Here is a 19,712-nt window from a genome sequence, read left to right as displayed (position 1 = left end):
CGGAGCCCGCCTGGGATTCGCTGGAGCAGTGCGAAGAGGGCTATAGGCGAATGGAGTCGAAAAGAAAGACACGGCGGCGCAGAGCTAAACCCGAAAGTCACCCCCAAATATTTATTGGGGGAGGGCTCAGGGAGAGAGTAGCAGAGTCAGGAGTCAGACCTGAGCCTACTCTTCCTGTTAATCGTGAGGAGCAGCGATATAAGGACTTCTGGTCTTGGGAGGAGATATTAGACGGAAGAGGACCCTGGGCTCAGCCTGGTGAATATCGCCGCCCCAAGGAGGAACTAGAGGCGGCTAAAGCGGAGAGGCGCTGGTATGAGGAGGCAGCACGGCGACGCGGATGGAAGCCCGAAAAGCAGCCCAAAAAAATTATTGGGGGGGGGGGCTTAAAGGGAGTATGGCCATGCCAGGTAGGAGACCTGCGCAAACTCCCTGTGCTTACCGGTGGGCTAGAGAGACCGGGCAGACACTGTGTTATGCTATGGAGCGCACAGTGTTTCCAGTGCGGGTGCATAGCCCGGTGCGGTTCATACCAGTCCTTCGTATTGGCCGTGCTAGAGTGGGCATCGAGCCAGGTAAGCTTGGGCAGGCTCGGTGCTCAAAAGCTCCAGTGCGCCTGCACGGTCCGGTCTATCCAGAGCCACCTCCACACACCAGTCCTCCGGTAGCAGCTCCCCTTACCAGGCTTCCTGTGCATGTTCTCGCTCCAGTATCACCAGTGCCAGCACCACGCACCAGGCCTTCTGTGCGCCTCGCCTGTTCAGCACAACCAGAGCCTTCCTTCCCTCCTGCGCTGTCGGAGTCTCCCGCCTGTTCAGCGCTATCAGAGCCTTCCTCCTCTACAGCGCTGCCGGAGCCTCCTGCCTGTTCGGAGCAGCCTGAGCTGCCAGTCTGCAGGGAGCTGTCAGTCTGCAAGGTGCTGTCAGTCTGCATGAAGCAACCAGAGCTGTCAGTCTGCAAAGAGCTGCCAGTCTGCAAGGAGCTGCCAGTCTGCAAGGAGCTGTCAGTCTGCAAGGAGCTGCCAGTCTGCAGGGTGCTGTCAGTCTGCATGGAGCAGTCAGAGCTGTCAGTCTGCATGAAGCAGCCAGAGCTGTCAGTCTGCAAAGAGCTGCCATTCTGCAAGGAGCTGTCAGTCTGCAAGGAGCTGTCAGTCTGCAAGGAGCTGCCAGTCTGCAGGGTGCTGTCAGCCTGCATGGAGCAGTCAGAGCTGTCAGTCTGTATGAAGCAGCCAGAGCTGTCAGTCTGCATAAAGCAGCCAGAGCTGCCAGTCTGCAAAGAGCTGCCAGTCTGCAAGGAGCTGTCAGTCTGCAAGGAGCTGTCAGTCTGCAAGGAGCTGCCAGTCTGCAGGGTGCTGTCAGCCTGCATGGAGCAGTCAGAGCTGTCAGTCTGCAAGGAGCTGTCAGCCTGCATAGAGCAGCTAGATCCGCCAGTCAGCCATGATCTTCTAGATCTGCCAGTCAACCAGATTCTTCCAGATCTTCCAGTCAACCAGAATCTTCCAGATGTGCTAGTCAACCTGAATCTTCCAGATCCGCCAGCCAGCCAGGATCTACCAGAGCCTACTACCTACCTGAGCTTCATCTCAGTACTGGGCTTCCTCTCAGTACTGAGCTTCCTCTCAGTACTGGGCTTTCTCTCAGTACTGGGCTTCCCCTCAGTTCCGGGCTGCCCTCAGTTCCGGGCTGCCCCTCAGTTCCGGGCTGCCCCTCAGTCTCGAGCTGCCCCTCAGTCCCGAGCTGCCCCTCAGTCCCGAGCTGCCCCTCAGTCCCGAGCTGCCCCTCAGTCCCGAGCTGTCCCTCAGTCCCGAGATGCCCTCAGTCACGAGCTGCTCCACAGTTCTGTGGGGTTCTGGGTGAGGACTATTAGGCCATGGTCGGCGGCGAGGGTGAATTATCCCAGGACGCGAAGGGGAGGAACTAGGACATTAATGGAGTGGGGTCCACGTCCCGAGCCGGAACCGCCACCATGGACAGACGCCCACCCGGACCCTCCCTATGGTTTTGAGGTGCGTCCGGGAGTCCGCACCTTAGGGGGGTTCTGTCACGCCTTGGTCATTGTATTTTGTGTTTTCGTTATATATTTGGTCAGGCCAGGGTGTGACATGGGTTTATATATTGTATTTTCGTATTGGGGTTTGTAGTATTTGGGATTGCGGCTGAGTAGGGGTGTTGTATAGGCTTGGCTGCCTGAGGCGGTTCTCAATCAGAGTCAGGTGATTCTCGTTGTCTCTGATTGGGAACCGTATTTAGGTAGCCTGGGTTCCACTGTGTATTTCGTGGGTGATTGTTCCTGTCTCTGTGTAGTTTCACCAGATAGGCTGTAATTAGGTTTCACGTTCCGTTTGTTGTTTTTGTATTTGTATAGTTATTTCATGTGTCACTTTTTTCATTAAAGTCATGAGTAACCACCACGCTGCATTTCGGTCCGACTCTCTTTCTACAAACGAAGAACGGCGTTACACCGGCCCCCCAACCATCCGCTCAAGAAAAAAATTAATCCTGCAGCTAAATGTAAATGGGGATTGCGCTAGAGTGTTTCTGTCTGTGTTTGTGTGTGTGTGTGTGTGTGTGTGTGTGTGTGTGTGTGTGTGTGTGTGTGTGTGTGTGTGTGTGTGTGTGTGTGTGTGTGTGTGTGTGTGTGTGTAGTACTATACTCGTAAGCACCAGAAGTCCACACAAGAACACTAAACCAACTAAAATTCGGAGAAGTGAGGACATTTTGCCGGTCCTCACTTGTAAAAAGGTTATTTTAGGCTTAGGGGTTAGGTTTAGAATTAGGGTTAGGGGTTAGGGTTATATTTAGGGTTAAGGTCAGGGGTTAGAGAAAATAGAATTTGATATGGGAATCAATTGTTGGTCCCCAAAAAGTCCTCACAAGTATAGTAAGACATACAGTGCCTTGCGAAAGTATTCGGCCCCCTTGAACTTTGCGACCTTTTGCCACATTTCAGGCTTCAAACATAAAGATATAAAACTGTATTTTTTGTGAAGAATCAACAACAAGTGGGACACAATCATGAAGTGGAATGACATTTATTGGATATTTCAAACTTTTTTAACAAATCAAAAACTGAAAAATTGGGCGTGCAAAATTATTCAACTTTCAGTGCAGCAAACTCTCTCCAGAAGTTGAGTGAGGATCTCTGAATGATCCAATGTTGACCTAAATGACTAATGATGATAAATACAATCCACCTGTGTGTACTCAAGTCTCCGTATAAATGCACCTACTCTGTGATAGTCTCAGAGGTCCATTAAAAGCGCAGAGATCATCATGAAGAACAAGGAACACACCAGGCAGGTCCGAGATACTGTTGTGAAGAAGTTTAAAGCCGGATTTGGATACAAAAAGATTTCCCAAGCTTTAAACATCCCAAGGAGCACTGTGCAAGCGATATTATTGAAATGGAAGGAGTATCAGACCACTGCAAATCTACCAAGACCTGGCCGTCCCTCTAAACTTTCAGCTCATACAAGGAGAAGACTGATCAGAGATGCAGCCAAGAGGCCCATGATCACTCTGGATGAACTGCAGAGATCTACAGCTGAGGTGGGAGACTCTGTCCATAGGACAACAATCCGTCGTATATTGCACAAATCTGGCCTTTATGGAAGAGTGGCAAGAAGAAAGCCATTTCTTAAAGATATCCATAAAAAGTGTTGTTTAAAGTTTGCCACAAGCCACCTGGGAGACACACCAAACATGTGGAAGAAGGTGCTCTGGTCAGATGAAACCAAAATTGAACTTTTTGGCAACAATGCAAAACGTTATGTTTGGCGTAAAAGCAACACAGCTCATCACGCTGAACACACCATCCCCACTGTCAAACATGGTGGTGGCAGCATCATGGTTTGGGCCTGCTTTTCTTCAGCAGGGACAGGGAAGATGGTTAAAATTGATGGGAAGATGGATGGAGCCAAATACAGGACCATTCTGGAAGAAAACCTGATGGAGTCTGCAAAAGACCTGAGACTGGGACGGAGATTTGTCTTCCAACAAGACAATGATCCAAAACATGAAGCAAAATCTACAATGGAATGGTTCAATAATAAACATATCCAGGTGTTAGAATGGCCAAGTCAAAGTCCAGACCTGAATCCAATCGAGAATCTGTGGAAAGAACTGAAAACTGCTGTTCACAAATGCTCTCCATCCAACCTCACTGAGCTCGCTCACTGAGCTGTTTTGCAAGGAGGAATGGGAAAAAATTTCAGTCTCTCGATGTGCAAAACTGATAGAGACATACCCCAAGCGACTTACAGCTGTAATCGCAGCAAAAGGTGGCGCTACAAAGTATTAACTTAAGGGGGCTGAATAATTTTGCACGCCCAATTTTTCAGTTTTTGATTTGTTAAAAAAGTTTGAAATATCCAATAAATGTCGTTCCACTTCATGATTGTGTCCCACTTGTTGTTGATTCTTCACAAAAAAATAAAGTTTTATATCTTTATGTTTGAAGCCTGAAATGTGGCAAAAGGTCGCAAAGTTCAAGGGGGCCGAATACTTTCGCAAGGCACTGTAGCTGTGTGTGTGTGTGTTTGTGCTTGTACCTACACTCACCAGGTGTCAGGTCCATGCTGGCCTTGTCATTGCAGCCCTGAAGGGAGTCCAGGGTGCGTGTGACCTGGCTGGCAAAGTCCTCTCCTCCGTTCATGCACTCTCTCTGCAGGTGGTGTCTCAGGTCAGTGATGTCATACTCGTAGCCATCCAGGATGGGTGTCTCTCGGATACTGAGCGTGCCGCTGGAATTGTGGCCCTGGCCCCTGGAGTTTCTCAGGCTCTCCCTGGCCTGGCCCCCCATCAATACCGAAGGGATGTAGTGGATCTCATTGGCCGCCTCTGCACTGGCGCTCTTCTGGGGCTGGGGCACACGGCGGCGTTTGCACCACCGCCTGCGTGTGTAGAGGATGAGGACCAGGCAGAGGATGGAGAGGAGCAAAGCAATCATGCCTCCCTGTGAACAAACACAAGGGGAAAGAGAAAGATGGCCGCTCTCAACTAAGAACTTCCCAAAGTCTCCAACCCACGTTGCTAGATTTGTAAAAACACCACTAGTGCATAGCAGAGATCCTTGAAGAAAAAACTATAGATCTTAACAACAGCGTCAAGAAAACATCAAACAAACTCAAAATCCATATAATCACAGAGCACACCATGCAAAACGATGTAGACAATCTCCAAAGCATGGTGTATGAGAACAGCAGTGCTCTAGGAAGCATCATGGAGGAATAAAAACTGAAACCATTTAGTAAATATACCCTATACCAAGAGAGCGTCTATTAAAGCTGCTATCAGACTCAGTCAATAATCTATCAATAAAGACTCTACTCTCGGGTTCAGTGGGTTCAGTGGGTTCAGCGCCAGTAACGGTCTGATGAAATCTTCCACTTTGTTGCACATTTTTAGATCTCAGCTCAACTAAATAATGAATGATGAGAAGATCAACAAAACATGTGAGGACGGCGACAGAGATGACTCAACCGGAAATTGAAATTGAGAAACCCTGTTCAGATGCAGACTGATATCCCAGGATCATAGAGAGAGTGCTTCACCTGCTCGCATAAATTTGAAATGGCAAATGTAAAGTCAATTTGCATAAGTTGTTTGCTTATTCTGCATAGTCAAGGACATTAACACATGAGGCCTTAATATAGGTCACGTATGCAGCAAATCTGTATGCAGTTTTGGGGGGAAATTAAAGTTAAAATCATTTATTTCGTATTGATTACTTTCTTTAGTACTTTCAAAGTCATTGAGCTATTCCAAACTGGAATGAAGCAGAAAGAACTAGGCCAGAGAGTTACCAGGAGACATACCCATAAGTGTTCCCTCTCTAATGCATACTGTAGCACACAACAACTCAATCAACGGGCTGGTACATAGGGCAACACATTCTTCAGAGGTCAATTGAAAATCTCCCACCAAATGCAATTAGGCCCAACCATTTGCATTAGCCACCATTCAAATCTTTAGGTAGGGGAAACTTCTGTAATTTTGTACATTACAGGGTATCAAATAGTGGACTAAGACGGCCTGTCTCTTTTTATAGAGTCAACAAAGCCAAACCAAACATCAAAGATGCCAGTATTTCAGCCTGTAATCCATTTATGTAAGGGTTATGCTTTAATGTAATACTATAGTTTCAATAACGTATAATTCTGTCATTTACCTCATCCTGATTAGGCATGGCATTTTGTATCCAGAAGACAATATACAGTATATAGAGCCAAAATAAACATATTTTGACTTTACAATATTGTTGAGACAGGAGTAGTCAATCATAGTATAGACAACCTGGTCTCATTACTTTTTCATGAGATATACCTTTGGTTCATCCACCTCTGGCCTGCTTGCCTCCCTACCACTGAGGAAGTACAGTTCCCGCTCAGCCCAGTCAAAACTGTTCGCTGCTCTGGCTCCCCAATGGTGGAACACACTCCCTCACGACGCCAGGACAGCGGAGTCAATCACCACCTTCCGGAGACACCTGTAACCCCACCTCTTTAAGGAATACCTAGGATAGGATAAAGTAATCCTTCTCACCCCCTTAAAAGATTTAGATGCACTATTGTAAAGTGGCTGTTCCACTGGATGTAATAAGGTGAATGCACCAATTTGTAAGTCGCTCTGGATAAGAGCGTCTGCTAAATGACTTAAATGTAAATGTAAAATGTAAATGGAACCATATTAACATAAACATAACCTTTAACCATAAGCCTTAAGCTGGACTCAAAACTTAACCATAAAACCCCAAGGAACTTTAACCCTAACCAGTAGGACTTAAAAGTGCAAACATTGATTTAAAAATAATGTTTGACATTAACACAACATAAATAAATGAAATTTTTAAATATATACAGTACCAGTCAAAAGTTTGGACACACCTACCCATTCCAGAGTTTTTCTTTATTTTATACTATTTTCTACATTGTAGAATAATAGTGAAGACATCAAAACTGTGAAATAACACACATGGAATCATGTAGAAACCAAGTGTTAAACAAATCAAAAATATATTGCCACCGTTTGCCTTGATGACACTATTGGCATTCTCTCAACCAGCTTTATGAGGTGGTCACCTGGATGTGCCTTGATAAAAGTACATTTTTGGAATTTCTTAATGCGTTTGAGACAATCAGTTGTGTTGTGACAAGGTAGGTGTGGAATACAGAATATAGCCCTATTTGGTAGATGTCTAAGTCCATATCATGGCAAGAACAGCTCAAATAAGCAGAGAAAAACGACAGTCCATCATTACATTAAGACATAAAGGTCAGTCAATACAGAAAATGTCAAGAACTTTTAAAGTTTCTTCAAGTGCAATCGCAAAAAACATCAAGTGCTATGATGAAACTGGCTCTCATGAGAACCGCCACAGGAAAGGAAGACCCAGAGTTACCTCTGCTGCAAAGGATAAGTTCATTAAAGTTACCTGCCTCAGAAATTGCAGCCCAAATGCTTCACAGAGTTCAAGTAACAGACACGTCTCCACATCAACTGTTCAGAGGAGACTGTGTGAATCAGGCCTTCATGGTCAAATTGCTGCAAAGAAACCACTACTAAAGGACACCAATAAGAAGAAGAGACTTGCTTGGGCCAAGAAACACAAGCAATGGACATTAGACCGGTGGAAATCTGTCCTTTGGTCTGATCAGTCCAAATGTGAGATTTTTGGTTCCAACCGCCGTGTCTTTATGAGACGCAGAGTAGGTGAACGGATAATCTCTGCATGTGTGGTTCCCACCGTGAAGCATGGAGGAAGAGGTGTGATGGGTGCTTTGCTTGTGACACTGAACCAGCATGGCTACCACAGCGTTCTGCAGCAATACGCCATCCCATCTGATTTGGGCTTATTGTTTTGCAACTGGACAATGACCCAACACATCTCCAGGCTGTGTAAGGGCTATTTGACCAAGCAGAGTGATGGAGTGCTGCATCAGATCACCTGGCCACCACAATCCCCCGACCTCAACCGAATTGAGATGGCTTGGGATGAGTTGGACCTCAAAGTGAAGGAAAAGCAGCCAACAAGTGCTCAGCATATGTGGGAACTCCTTCAAGACTGTTGGAAAAGCATTCCTCATGAAGCTGGTTGAGAGAATGCCAAGAGTGTGCAAAGCTGTCATCAAGGAAATCTCAAGAATCTCAAATATAAAATATATTTTGATTTGTTTAACAATTTTTAATTACTACAGTACATGTGTTATTTCATATTTCTTCAGTATTACTCAACAATGTAGAAAATAAAGAAAAACCCTGGAATGAACAGGTGTGTCCAAACTTTTGACTGGTACTGTATATATATTATTTTTACGTACGTTTGCCACTTTTTGTGATATCCAATTAGTAGTTGCAACTGCCGTACGGACTCGGGAGTGGCAAAGGTTGAGAGCCATGGGTCCTCTGAACCATGACGCAGCCAAGCCCCACTGCTTCTTGATACACTGCTCGCTTAACCCGGAAGTCAGCCGCAACAATGTGTTGGAGGAAACACTGTACCACTGGTGACCAAAGTCAGCTTGCAGGCACACAGCCCACCACGAGGAATTGCTACAGCGCGATGGGACCAGGACATCCCGGCTGGCCAAACCGTCCCCTAACCCAGACGACACTGGGCCAATTGTGTGCAGCCTCATGGGTCTCCTAGTCAAGGACAGCTGTGAACCCCGGGTCTGTAGTGCCACTGCGATGCAGTGCCTTAGACCACTGCGCCATTCGGGAGGCACTTAAAATATAATTTCAGTTCATCCAAATCGTCTAATCTGTCAGTTTCGTCTAACTATTAGTCTAACTATTCAGTGTTAAATGCTTACAAAGAATATTTAATGACAACAATGAAATCACATGTGACAATTATCAGGCTTCCCGGGTGGCGCAGTGGTCTAAGGCACTGCATCGCAGTGCTAGCTGTGCCACCAGAGACCCCAGGCTCTGTCGCAGCCAGCTGAGACCGGGAGGTCCATGGGGCAACGCACAATTGGCCTAGCGTCGTCCGGGTTAGGGAGGGTTTGGCCGGTAGGGATATCCTTGTCTCACTGCGCACTAGTGACTTCTGTGGCGGGCCGGGCGCAGTGCACGCTGACCAGGTCGCTAGGTGTACGGTGTTTCAACTAACACATTGGCGCGGCTGACTTCCGGGGTTGGATGCGCGCTGTGTTAAGAAGCAGTGCGGCTTGGTTGGGTTGTGTTTCGGAGGACGTATGGCTCTCGACCTTCATCTCTCCCAGGCCCGTGCGGGAGTTGTAGCGATGAGACAAGACAGTAACTACTAACAACTGGATACCACGAAAAAGTGGGTAAAATATTTTTTAAAATTAACAATTATCAGCATGACTTTTTTACGGTTTATGATCCATTTCTGATTTTGACATTGAACATTTTTGAAAGTTAAACCCCCATTAAACACACAGCACGATGGGGTTTTGTTGGAATGGGTTATTAATGAAATTAACTTAAATCATTTAATTCAACTTAGAATATTTCATAAAAGCTAATATCGCATGAAAGCTACATTTTTCTTATTAAGGACACATTCAAGTCTCCTGCTGTACTGCAAGGCATAATCATTAAAGAAGATATGTTCTTGAGGGATTCAGCATGTACACATTGTACCTCATGAAATGAAATGAATTAGTAATCCATTCATAATATATAGAACAACTCTCAATTTGATATAACAACCGAGAGAACATAAAACATTTACTTAAGCTTAGCTTACGAGTTCTGATTCTTCTGATTCTACTTTCTTCCAAACTTTGACTAGCTAGCTTCTAGTCTAGTTGAATTTTCTATATGATTATGTGAGAATTAGTTAGATCGACATACAACATTGTGCCATTGGTTGCTAATGTAGGTTAGCTGATACAACTGAGTTTACAGCATACTTTTAAAAATCCCCATATCCTCTTCAATTGAAAACCCACATCCACCCAAAAACCTTAGAAATTGTGTAAGGCTTTCCCTACACATACAGTACTTAAAGAGATCAATTGATAAGTCAGCTGTGATTTGTTGCAAGGCCTTGACATTTTCTATGGCTGTTCCTTTGGATATATTTTTTTAATGTGGTTACTACCCTACGGAACAGCCGGAAGAGAGACACAAAAAAAAACTTTAGCCTTCAAAACTATAAACACAATATTTTATTAAATATTTTGGTTTAGATTACTCTAACTGAATTTCCTCTTCCTTCCTTCCGGGTGGATATGTGTGGTCCCCTTAAATTGTATATCATTACAAAATAAAATGCTCTTCTATCATTAATCTTTATTATGTAGCCAGTAAATCTTCAAGTTCAGGGGCTTATGCTTGCATTAATGAATGGGTCACTGCATGTCTGCTTGCTTTATCTGATCTGGATGGCATTTTTGGAGTAAATGAGAGTGGAAAGAGGAAACAGTATTTCCTTTCAAGGGTGTGAGTGGCCATAAAACAAGGTCTTATCAGGCACTTAAACCAAAAGTGCAAGGGTCTGAGGGGGTGCCCAAAGGAAAACCATTGGTAATGTTGCGAAGAACGTCTTGAGTCCAGGCCCCGGCCGGGCCAATTATTTCTGAATTTCTTATGTGGTATTTTTTCATTGAAAGTATGAAATGTTTGTTGTTGGACTTATTCCTTCTGATCGCCTTGCTCTATCGTATCAAACAGCAAATAAAGAGTTATAGTCACATTGTTTCAAGTTTTTGCCTGCTCTTATACTATACCTCTGACCAATAAAAAATTTATATTTTCTGCTCACATCTGCATACAATTTCTTAATGTCATGCCATCGCCATGCCGCCAGTTTCCCAAGAAACTCAATCCCCTTAATTCCCACCTTAACCCTGAATTTACAGCAGCAAGACGGAGCACGAGCATGTTTACTAACGCTATACTGGCAAAAGGTGTGACGTTCAAAATGTATAAGTGCAGAAGGAAAACTTTTAAGACGTTAATTATACCATGGAGTCTAGATTTATTAGTTCAGGCAGGACACTGGGGGACTAAGACCTTAATTCAATGGAAATGGGCTGATTATACCACGAGGTATAGAAAATCTCCAATAAAATCCAATAGATTTGATGTGTTCCTCAGGCTTTAAAATATATATATTTGTGATGTCTTCTTATTTCAATACGTTGTGAAATTATTTTCCTCTCTCCCTCTTTATAATGTAATTAGTTTACAATATTTAGGGACCTTTGAAATGTACTGCAATGACACACTTTGCTGCTTTATCAGTGAGAATGTGTTAACATGTGGTTAGAGCATTGGGCCAGTAACCGAAAGGTTGTGAGATCGAATCCACGAGCTGACAAGGTAAAAATCTTTTGTTCTGCCCCTGAACAAGGCAGTTAACCCACTGTTCCTAGGCCGTCATTGTAAATAAGAATTTGTTCTTAACTGACTTGCCTAATTAAATAAAGATTAAATAAAAATGTTTATTTCCTGCTACCGGAGTGTATGTCTCTTTAAAAGGGTGGCGCCATGGGTGGAGGTGCACAGTGTTAAAGGTTGCTTGTTGTTCCCTCTGCCTCTGGGCTAAAAGAGAGCTGAGGACATGTGTATCGACTTGCAGGAGCTCACCTGCGGCTGAACATGGAACACAAGGTAACTCATCCATTATGGATGATGTTCAGGCAGAGAAGCAAAGGGCACTGTGGTCACCTTGTGGCAGAGGGAGCACACCAGTAACTTGAAACTTTGAAACACAATTGCAAAAGTATGTAATGCATTAAAGAATCTTTGCAGGAGAAAAAACAACAAGTCTTTCCATCACATTTAGCCCCTTATCACTTCAGCTGGAATGGCCACAAGGTGAGGGAAATCCCCCTTCTGGAGACAAAACTGAGTTTGCAGCAGTTCAGTGAATTTGCATGTCTATGAGATTAAGCCCCAGTTATAGCTGGCCTATTTTCAAGCCTCAGGTTGGACTACATTCACTCAATAGATTTAAACTGTCCCATGGTGGGCCTGGTGGCCAGGCATTGAACTGTGTATGACAGGCCACTCTGCTGTGTAGAATCCTGGCTGGAATCGTTGGCCATTGAGCCATCCTGGTGGCTACGGCGTATGGCGGAACAATGGAAATGGCTCAATGACAGGTGTGGTGTAGAGAGAGAGAGAGGCAGTTGGTGTGAGAGAGAGTGCTGGGGCTGCACGTCTCCACAAGGACCTAACGAAGTGATGCAACGCTGGCTTTATAAGGCCGCCCTCCAACCGAGCCACAAGCTGTAGAGAGCGAGGCCGGAGCAGGAGAACAGCGCAGCAGCCATCTGTTGCTAGGTTTGTCCTATCTGCATGCTAAGCCTTTCACACCTCCGTAAGAGCTTTGTGAATGTATTGTCAAGCAGCTATTAGCATGAGTAGATAGCAAGGGGAATAGAAACAGGGAAACAACGACCAAATGGTTGTTACATTTAGATTTGGAGGAAAATACGGGATGGTAAAAACAAGGTAATTTACTGAAATTAAAATATGAAAATGTTGTCCTCTTTCAGTCTACTTTTTCATTGTGTACTAATGCACGCAAACAATGCAGAGGAGACTCAAGGTCAGTACATTATTTGACATGGGTCTGTGCAATGTACCTAGTAGCTACTAGAATATTTTTTCTAAAGCTGAATCATTTGTTCAAATGTCTAGAAGTACTGTCATCCATCAATGTAGTCCAAACCTTTCATTGTACCATGTCCACATGTACCAAGAAATGCACCAAGTTCTAATACTTATATTAGAGCAGTGCAAATAACTGGAAAGTAACATCCTTGTTAAACATCATGATCAAACATCACAATAAAACCCATTCCAACCCATAAAACCCATTCCATTGCCAGCAGAGTACCGTACCATGACAGAGACGTGGAGGATGCGTAGCTCCTCCTCGGCAGAGTCGCTGCCAGGGTCGTCCGTGGCGGAGAGGCCGGGGAGGTTCTGGCTGCCATCTTGATGGTGGATATGAAAGAGCAACGTGCCGTTCTCCAGCCACTGTTGCCGCCATCGCACCAGAGGAATATCCTCAGAGTTTCCCGTGATCTCTGCCAGTCAAACAGGACACACAGATAATGTATGAGTCAATAACGATGCATTTTCAACAATTCATTTCACACGCTTATCATATGAGTGAGCGAGGAGTATGGTACCTGGGTTAGGAAGCATATTATACTGAATTATCAATGCATAACAATTTCTGAAACCGTATGCCCTTTTACAAAAACCCATTACATTCTTTGCCAGCAGGGTAATAACTATTACCCTAGTATCTATTACCTGTGTGCCTATACACTGAAACATTCCGTTCCTTAATTGTGATCTAACTGAATGCTTTTAATTGCGTGAGTGTACTGTAACTAGGTTTATCTGACACTGATTACTGATGGTACTGTGCCGCAGCAGAATGGGACCTCCCGGTAAATAAGATTTAGGGGCTAGATTTAACCTAGATGCAAATGATCTGATAAAGTGACAGGGCACTTTTTACAGCAGAGAGTTCCCTCCAGGGTCTGGTTCAGCATGAGACTGTTATTAATGAGCCCAACGCTTCCCTCTCTGCATGGGACCACCAACCAACCAGCACAATTAGTGTACCACTATTATTTGTGTACCCCCTCTAATTGCACCATAATAATAATAATAATAACTGGATGGTAACTTTACAAGTAAAGTTATAGGGCTTGCTTTGGCTCTTTAAATGTATTATTGTGGTAATGGAAGAAGTTAAAAATGTTTTACTTCACTATTTTAAGCAAAGCAGTTACATATACTGTAGTTAGTTAAATGTTGTAAAATAATTGGTCAGATTACTTTAATAGACTACTACATCAACCATATTACTTTGGATTGTGGGGCAGTTAGATTGAGGAAATGTCTAAACTACAGTAGTTGTGTGTGAAAACTGAAAGAAGAAAGACGTAGGACAAAGAGATCTTCTGTCTGAAGATGGGAATTAAAGGCTGGATCGTGTGGAACACACGTAGGAAAGCAAAGCAGCTCTGAATCATTCATGCTGTGGGTTTCAGATACATAGATGCACAATTTACTTTGGTAAAACTTTCAGTGTAAATTAAGTTTGATTTTAGTTGAATGATGATGTGATGATTAGAACGTTTTAAGCTATTGGGGAGAGAAATATGATGGTGAATCTATTGATGACAGCTGTTTAAAGTATTTTTGGGGCAGTTGAAGAAGTATGTAGAATAGGTTAATATGTAGACGTATTGATAGCTAGCTGTAGTTCTAAATAACTAGCTTGTTAGCTTGTTTTAAAGTCGATATGGTTTTTAAATGAGTTATAGTAGTGGTAGTGACTGCAGTAGTAATGGTGGTGAAAGGTTATAGTTTAAAAAGTAGGCAGATGACAATATTGATTTATTGATTGATTGATTGATTGGTTGATAAGATAGCCTGGACATTTGAAAGTTGTTTTGGTGTCTCTAGCATCAAAACTATGAAATAACACATATGGAATCATGTAGTAACCAAAAAAGTGTTAAAAGTTCAAATAGCCACCCTTTGCCTTGATGATAGCTTTACACATTCTTGGCATTCTCTCAACCAGCTTCATGAGGAATGCTTTTCCAACAGTCTTGAAGGAGTTCCCACATATGCTGAGCACTTGTTGGCTGCTTTTCCTTCACTTTGAGGTCCAACTCATCCCAAGCCATCTCAATTCGGTTGAGGTCGGGGGATTGTGGTGGCCAGGTGATCTGATGCAGTACTCCATCACTCTCCTTCTTGGTAAAATAGCCCTTACACAGCCTGGAGGTGTGCTGGGTCATTGTCCAGTTGAAAAACAAAGGATAGTCCCAATAAGCCCAAACCAGATGGGATGGCGTATTGCTGCAGAACGCTGTGGTAGCCATGCTGGTTCAGTGTCACCAGCAAAGCACCCCCCACACCATAACACCTCCTCCTCCATGGTTTACTGTGGAAAATACACATGAGGAGATAATCTATTCACTCACACCGCATCTAACAAAGACACAGTGGTTGGAACCAAAAATCTCAAATTTAGACTCATCAGATCAAAGGACAAATTTCCATTGGTCTAATATCCATTGTTCGTGTTTCTTGGCCCAAGCAAGTCTCTTCTTCTTATTGATGTCCTTTAGTAGTGGTTCATTTGCAGCAATTTGACCATGAAGGGCTGATTCACGCAGTCTCCTCTGAACAGTTAATGTTGAGATGTGTCTCCTACTTGAACTCTGTGAAGCTGCAATTTCTGAGGCTGGGAACTCCAATGGACTTATCCTCTGCAGCAGAGGTAACTCTCGGTCCTCCATTCCTGTGGCAGTCCTCATGAGAGCCAGTTTCATCATAGGGATTGATGATTTTTGTGACTGCACTTGAAGAAACTTTCAAAGTTCTCGACTGGCATTCATGTCTTAAAGTAATGATGGACTGTCGTTTCTCCGCTTATTTGAGCTGTTCTTGCAATGATATGGACTTGGTCTTTTACCAAATAGGGCTATCTTCAACACAACTGATTGTCACATTAAGAAGGAAAGAAATTCCACAACTTAACTTTTAAGAAGGCACACCTGTTAATTGAAATGGATTCCAGGTGACTACCTCATGAAGCTGGTTGAGAGAATGCCAATAGTGTGTAAAGCTGTCATCGAGGCAAAGGGTGACTATTTGAAGAATCTCAAATATAAAATATATTTGTTTAACACTTTTTTGGTTACTACATGATTCCATATGTGTTATTTCATAGTTATGACGTCTTCACTATTGTTCTACAATGTAAAAAAAAAAAGTTAAAATAAAGAAAAACCCTTGAATGAGAAAACTGAAAGAAGTGCGATGAGAAGTGACCGGGTGAAATTTGAAGCGAGTGAACCCAGACAAACTGACCCTAGCCCCCCGACACATAAACTACTGCAGCATAAATACTGGAGGCTGAGACAGGAGGGGTCAGGAGACACTGTGTTCTAAAATCCCCCTATTCTGTTGCATAAAACAACCATTTGATGCAATAACAGTATTATAACATAATCTTGTAATTTCTGTTCTCACACCTTACAGCTGTTTTTGTAACCGCATTAACAAAATCCCCAACTGAAGTTTTAACAACTTTTCCATGACTTTGAATAAAAACTCAAGAGGGTATGACATCTTGGTCTACTTATCTGCTATTCAAATCTGGCATTGGAACAAAAATATATCATACCGATCAAACGTTACAGTTGTTTTAGTAACTGAATCTAGTATGTTTTCTATGAACTCTTAGAATCTGCCGTTTTGAACACTCCCCCAAGAAGTTAGACTAAAACGTTTAGCAGATTAAATCTTTGTCTACTTCTCTTCTAATTAAAAAAAAATCAGAACATAAATATCTTCAACCAACCAAAAGTTGCAGCTGTTTATCGGAGTTTAGAGTGATGAAAGGTAGCTAGCTATCATCAGCTAACTGCTCTCTAATGTCTCATCAAATGTCAAATCAAATCACAGATGTTAGCAGATGTTAATGCGAGTGTAGCGAAATGCTTGTGCTTCTAGTTCCGACCATGCAGTAATAGGAGCTGCCTAAACGGAGGCATTGCTATGGATACTCACAGACACAGAGGAGCACATGGCAGAGTAGGCATAAAATGTGATGAGGGTGAAGAGGGTGAGATAGCCAAGGCAACAACGCATCGTCCTCCTTCTCGGGATTGTGCTCTATGTCCAAAATATTCAGCTGGCTAGTTTTCCTGTCTATAAAGAGAAGGGCAGGCTGTACGTTGATTTTGCTGCTCTTATTGGATAGAGTGAAGCTGTTATATCTGGAGTACCTCTCCTGTCCTATCCGGTGTCCTGTGTGAATTTAAGTATGCTCTCTCTAATTCTCTCTTTCTCTCTTTCTTTCTCTCTCTCGGAGGACCTGAGCCTTAGGACCATGCTTCAGGACTACCTGGCATGATGACTCCTTGCTGTCTCCAGTCCACCTGACCATGTTGCTGCTCCAGTTTCAACTGTTCTGCCTGTGATTATTATTATTTGACCATGCTGGTCATTTATGAACATTTGAATATCTTGGCCATGTTCTGTTATAACCTCCACCCGGCACAGCCAGAAGAGGACTGGCCACCCCACATAGCCTGGTTCCTCTCTAGGTTTCCTCCTAGGTTTTGGCCTTTCTAGGGAGTTTTTCCTAGCCACCGTGCTTCTACACCTGCATTGCTTGCTGTTTGGGGTTTTAGGCTGGGTTTCTGTACAGCGCTTTGAGATATCAGCTGATGTATGAAGGGCTATATAAATCAATTTGATTTGATTTGATCATCTGTGTGTGTGGACTGAAAGTGGGCCTCTGGGAGATTTAACACTGACAGTAGATTCACGATGGATTGGTGATAAGACAACATTCCATTCCATGATTAGTGTCTGTGTGTCTGTCTGTCAGTAACAGGGAGAACCAATCTCCAGTTTCTTTAAACAAAGGATTTACTATTCTAGATTGCATTAATATTTTTGCACAAGCAAGCAGTAAATGAACTAGAGGCAGATATTTGGCATGAGAGCAAAACGTACCTTTGTATAAATTCTCTCATCTGTGATTTGTCATGAACATCCAGGAGGATGGACTGTGCTATAAAATGCTGTGGCTTAGTATTGCTGGTTGGGCTCTCAACGAATCACCTACGGGAGGGTTGTTGACAAGCTCCAATACTGCAGAAATTAAATAATAAAGTTGACTTGTTTTGAAGGCATTTTAAAGTCTCCTTTTGATTAGAATAATTCCATGACAAAGGTTTGATTGGTAAGAGATATTTTTGTTCCGACGTCAGATTTCAATAGCAAAGAAGTAGACGTAGATGTCATACCATCTTACTTTTTGTATAACTTTTTGGGAAAGTGGTAAAAATGTCAGTTGTTTATAAAAAGTTTGAGTAAATGTCTTTGACGTGGTTAGATAAACAGCTGTATTGTTTGATTGGTATAATATATTTTTGTTCCGAGTTCAGATTTGAAAAGCAGAGAAGTAGATGAAGATTTCATACGCTCTAACTTTTTAAAGTTGTTGGCAAAGTGGTCAAAGTAGATGATTTGTGTCAAAAGTTGCACTGTTGCATTTACAGTGAATGGAATGTTGGAAGTGATGATTTAACAATTGGGGCTGTTGAAATGCTGAGGAAATAACATGAAAGTGGATGGAGGGCAAAAAGATGAACAAAAAGCGTAATATTTTAAAATGTAAAAAACATCAAAAGGTTGCATACAGGCACACTATTCCAGACGGATCTGCACGTTTTCAAGTTTGAATTATGTTTCTAGCTTAAACGGTGTAAGATGAGTAGTGTTGAAAATAATAATAATAACTATAAGTCAGATGTTGAAGATTTAAAGTGGGTTCTCTTGCTTTGCAAGCCCCAATAATAATATTTAACTTGTAAAGTACATTTCCCCAAAATATAGTCAATTCTAGAATACGATCTGACAAGCAGAGTAAAACAGGTTAGCTTTCACCTGTCCATTACCAATCCGCCATAGGTCTATTCAATTCAGTTCTGCAATAAAAGTTATCAGAGCAAGGAAAAAGGCAGGGAGAGAATCCTGACTACTTGAGGATCTATTTTACGCTGGGTTAATTGTTGCATTAAAATCTCCCCCCACTATGAGATGACTGTCATGGAACTGTAGCAAAAAGTCACTGATGGAAGCCAAGAACATGTTGTTATACTCATTTGGGGGAGTAAATTCAAGCTAAAATAAGTTCCACATGATTCACGGTCACTATTACAAAAACAAATTGTCCACAAGAATCATTCCCTGAGACATCGACAAAGATCTGGAGTTTTCTGTCCACCAAGATCAATACTCCCTGTGACTTGTTTGCAGCGCATGAATGGATGACTATGTTATAGCATCTGTTTTGGAATCTGAGCACATTATTATCCAACAAATTATTTTCCTGAATCAATGAATGAATACTTGCATGCGGTGTAAATATTCTAAACATCAAGTATGTTTGATTGGCACATTCAAACCTCTTAAATTCAAGCTCATAACATTCAAATCAGTAATTGGAACATGCACAGTAGATTGACATCAGTAAGTAGCAGGCATGGCTGTGCAAACAGAGGGAAGTTGAATGGTAGCTGACCCCCCAAAAAAGGCAAACAAAAATATGCAATGGCTGTAAAGATTAAATGGATACTTCAGGATTACAGTGGGGCAAAAAAGTATTTAGTCAGCCACCAATTGTGCAAGTTCTCCCACTTAAAAAGATGAGAGAGACTTGTAATTTTCATCATAGGTACACTTCAACTAAGACAGACAAAATGAGAAAAACAAATCCAGAAAATCACATTGTAGGATTTTTAATGAATTTATTTGCAAATGATAGTGGAAAATAAGTATTTGGTCAATAACAAAAGTTTATCTCAATACTTTGTTATATACCCTTTGTTGGCAATGACAGAGGTCAAACGTTTTCTCTAAGGTTTTCACACACTGTTGCTGGTATTTTGGCCCATTCCTCCATGCAGATCTCCTCTAGAGCAGTGATGTTTTGGGGCTGTTGCTGGGCAACACGGACTTTTAACTCCCTCCAAAGATTTTCTATGGGGTTGAGATCTGGAGACTGGCGAGGCCACTCCAGGACCTTGAAATGCTTCTTACGAAGCCACTCCTTCGTTGCCCGGGCGGTGTGTTTGGGATCATTGTCATGCTGAAAGACCCAGCCACATTTAATCTTCAATGCCCTTGCTGATGGAAGGAGGTTTTCACTCAAAATCTCACGATACATGGCC

General features: G+C 42.9%; 1 protein-coding gene across 9 annotated transcripts in view; it reads right to left on the bottom strand.

The window, feature by feature from the left end:
- Positions 1–19,712, bottom strand: part of LOC118394640 (astrotactin-1) — a 273,688-nt gene that overhangs the window by 219,055 nt on the left and 34,921 nt on the right. For 6 of the 9 annotated variants that reach the window (XM_035788061.2, XM_035788064.2, XM_035788062.2 and 3 more), the window contains exons 2-3: positions 12,829–13,016; positions 4,555–4,954 (exon numbers count right to left, since the gene is read on the bottom strand). In XM_035788061.2, coding sequence (XP_035643954.1) covers positions 4,555–4,954; positions 12,829–13,016 — 588 coding nt within the window. The remainder of the gene's footprint in view (positions 1–4,554; positions 4,955–12,828; positions 13,017–19,712) is intronic. The other 3 variants (XM_035788063.2, XM_035788067.2, XM_035788069.2) reach the window with 1 other exon arrangement.

This window comes from Oncorhynchus keta, chromosome 15, assembly GCF_023373465.1.
Source record: "Oncorhynchus keta strain PuntledgeMale-10-30-2019 chromosome 15, Oket_V2, whole genome shotgun sequence".
NCBI lineage: Eukaryota > Metazoa > Chordata > Actinopteri > Salmoniformes > Salmonidae > Oncorhynchus > Oncorhynchus keta.
Note: the sequence above shows the minus strand (reverse complement) of the source record. Positions and strands in the feature narration are given on the sequence as shown.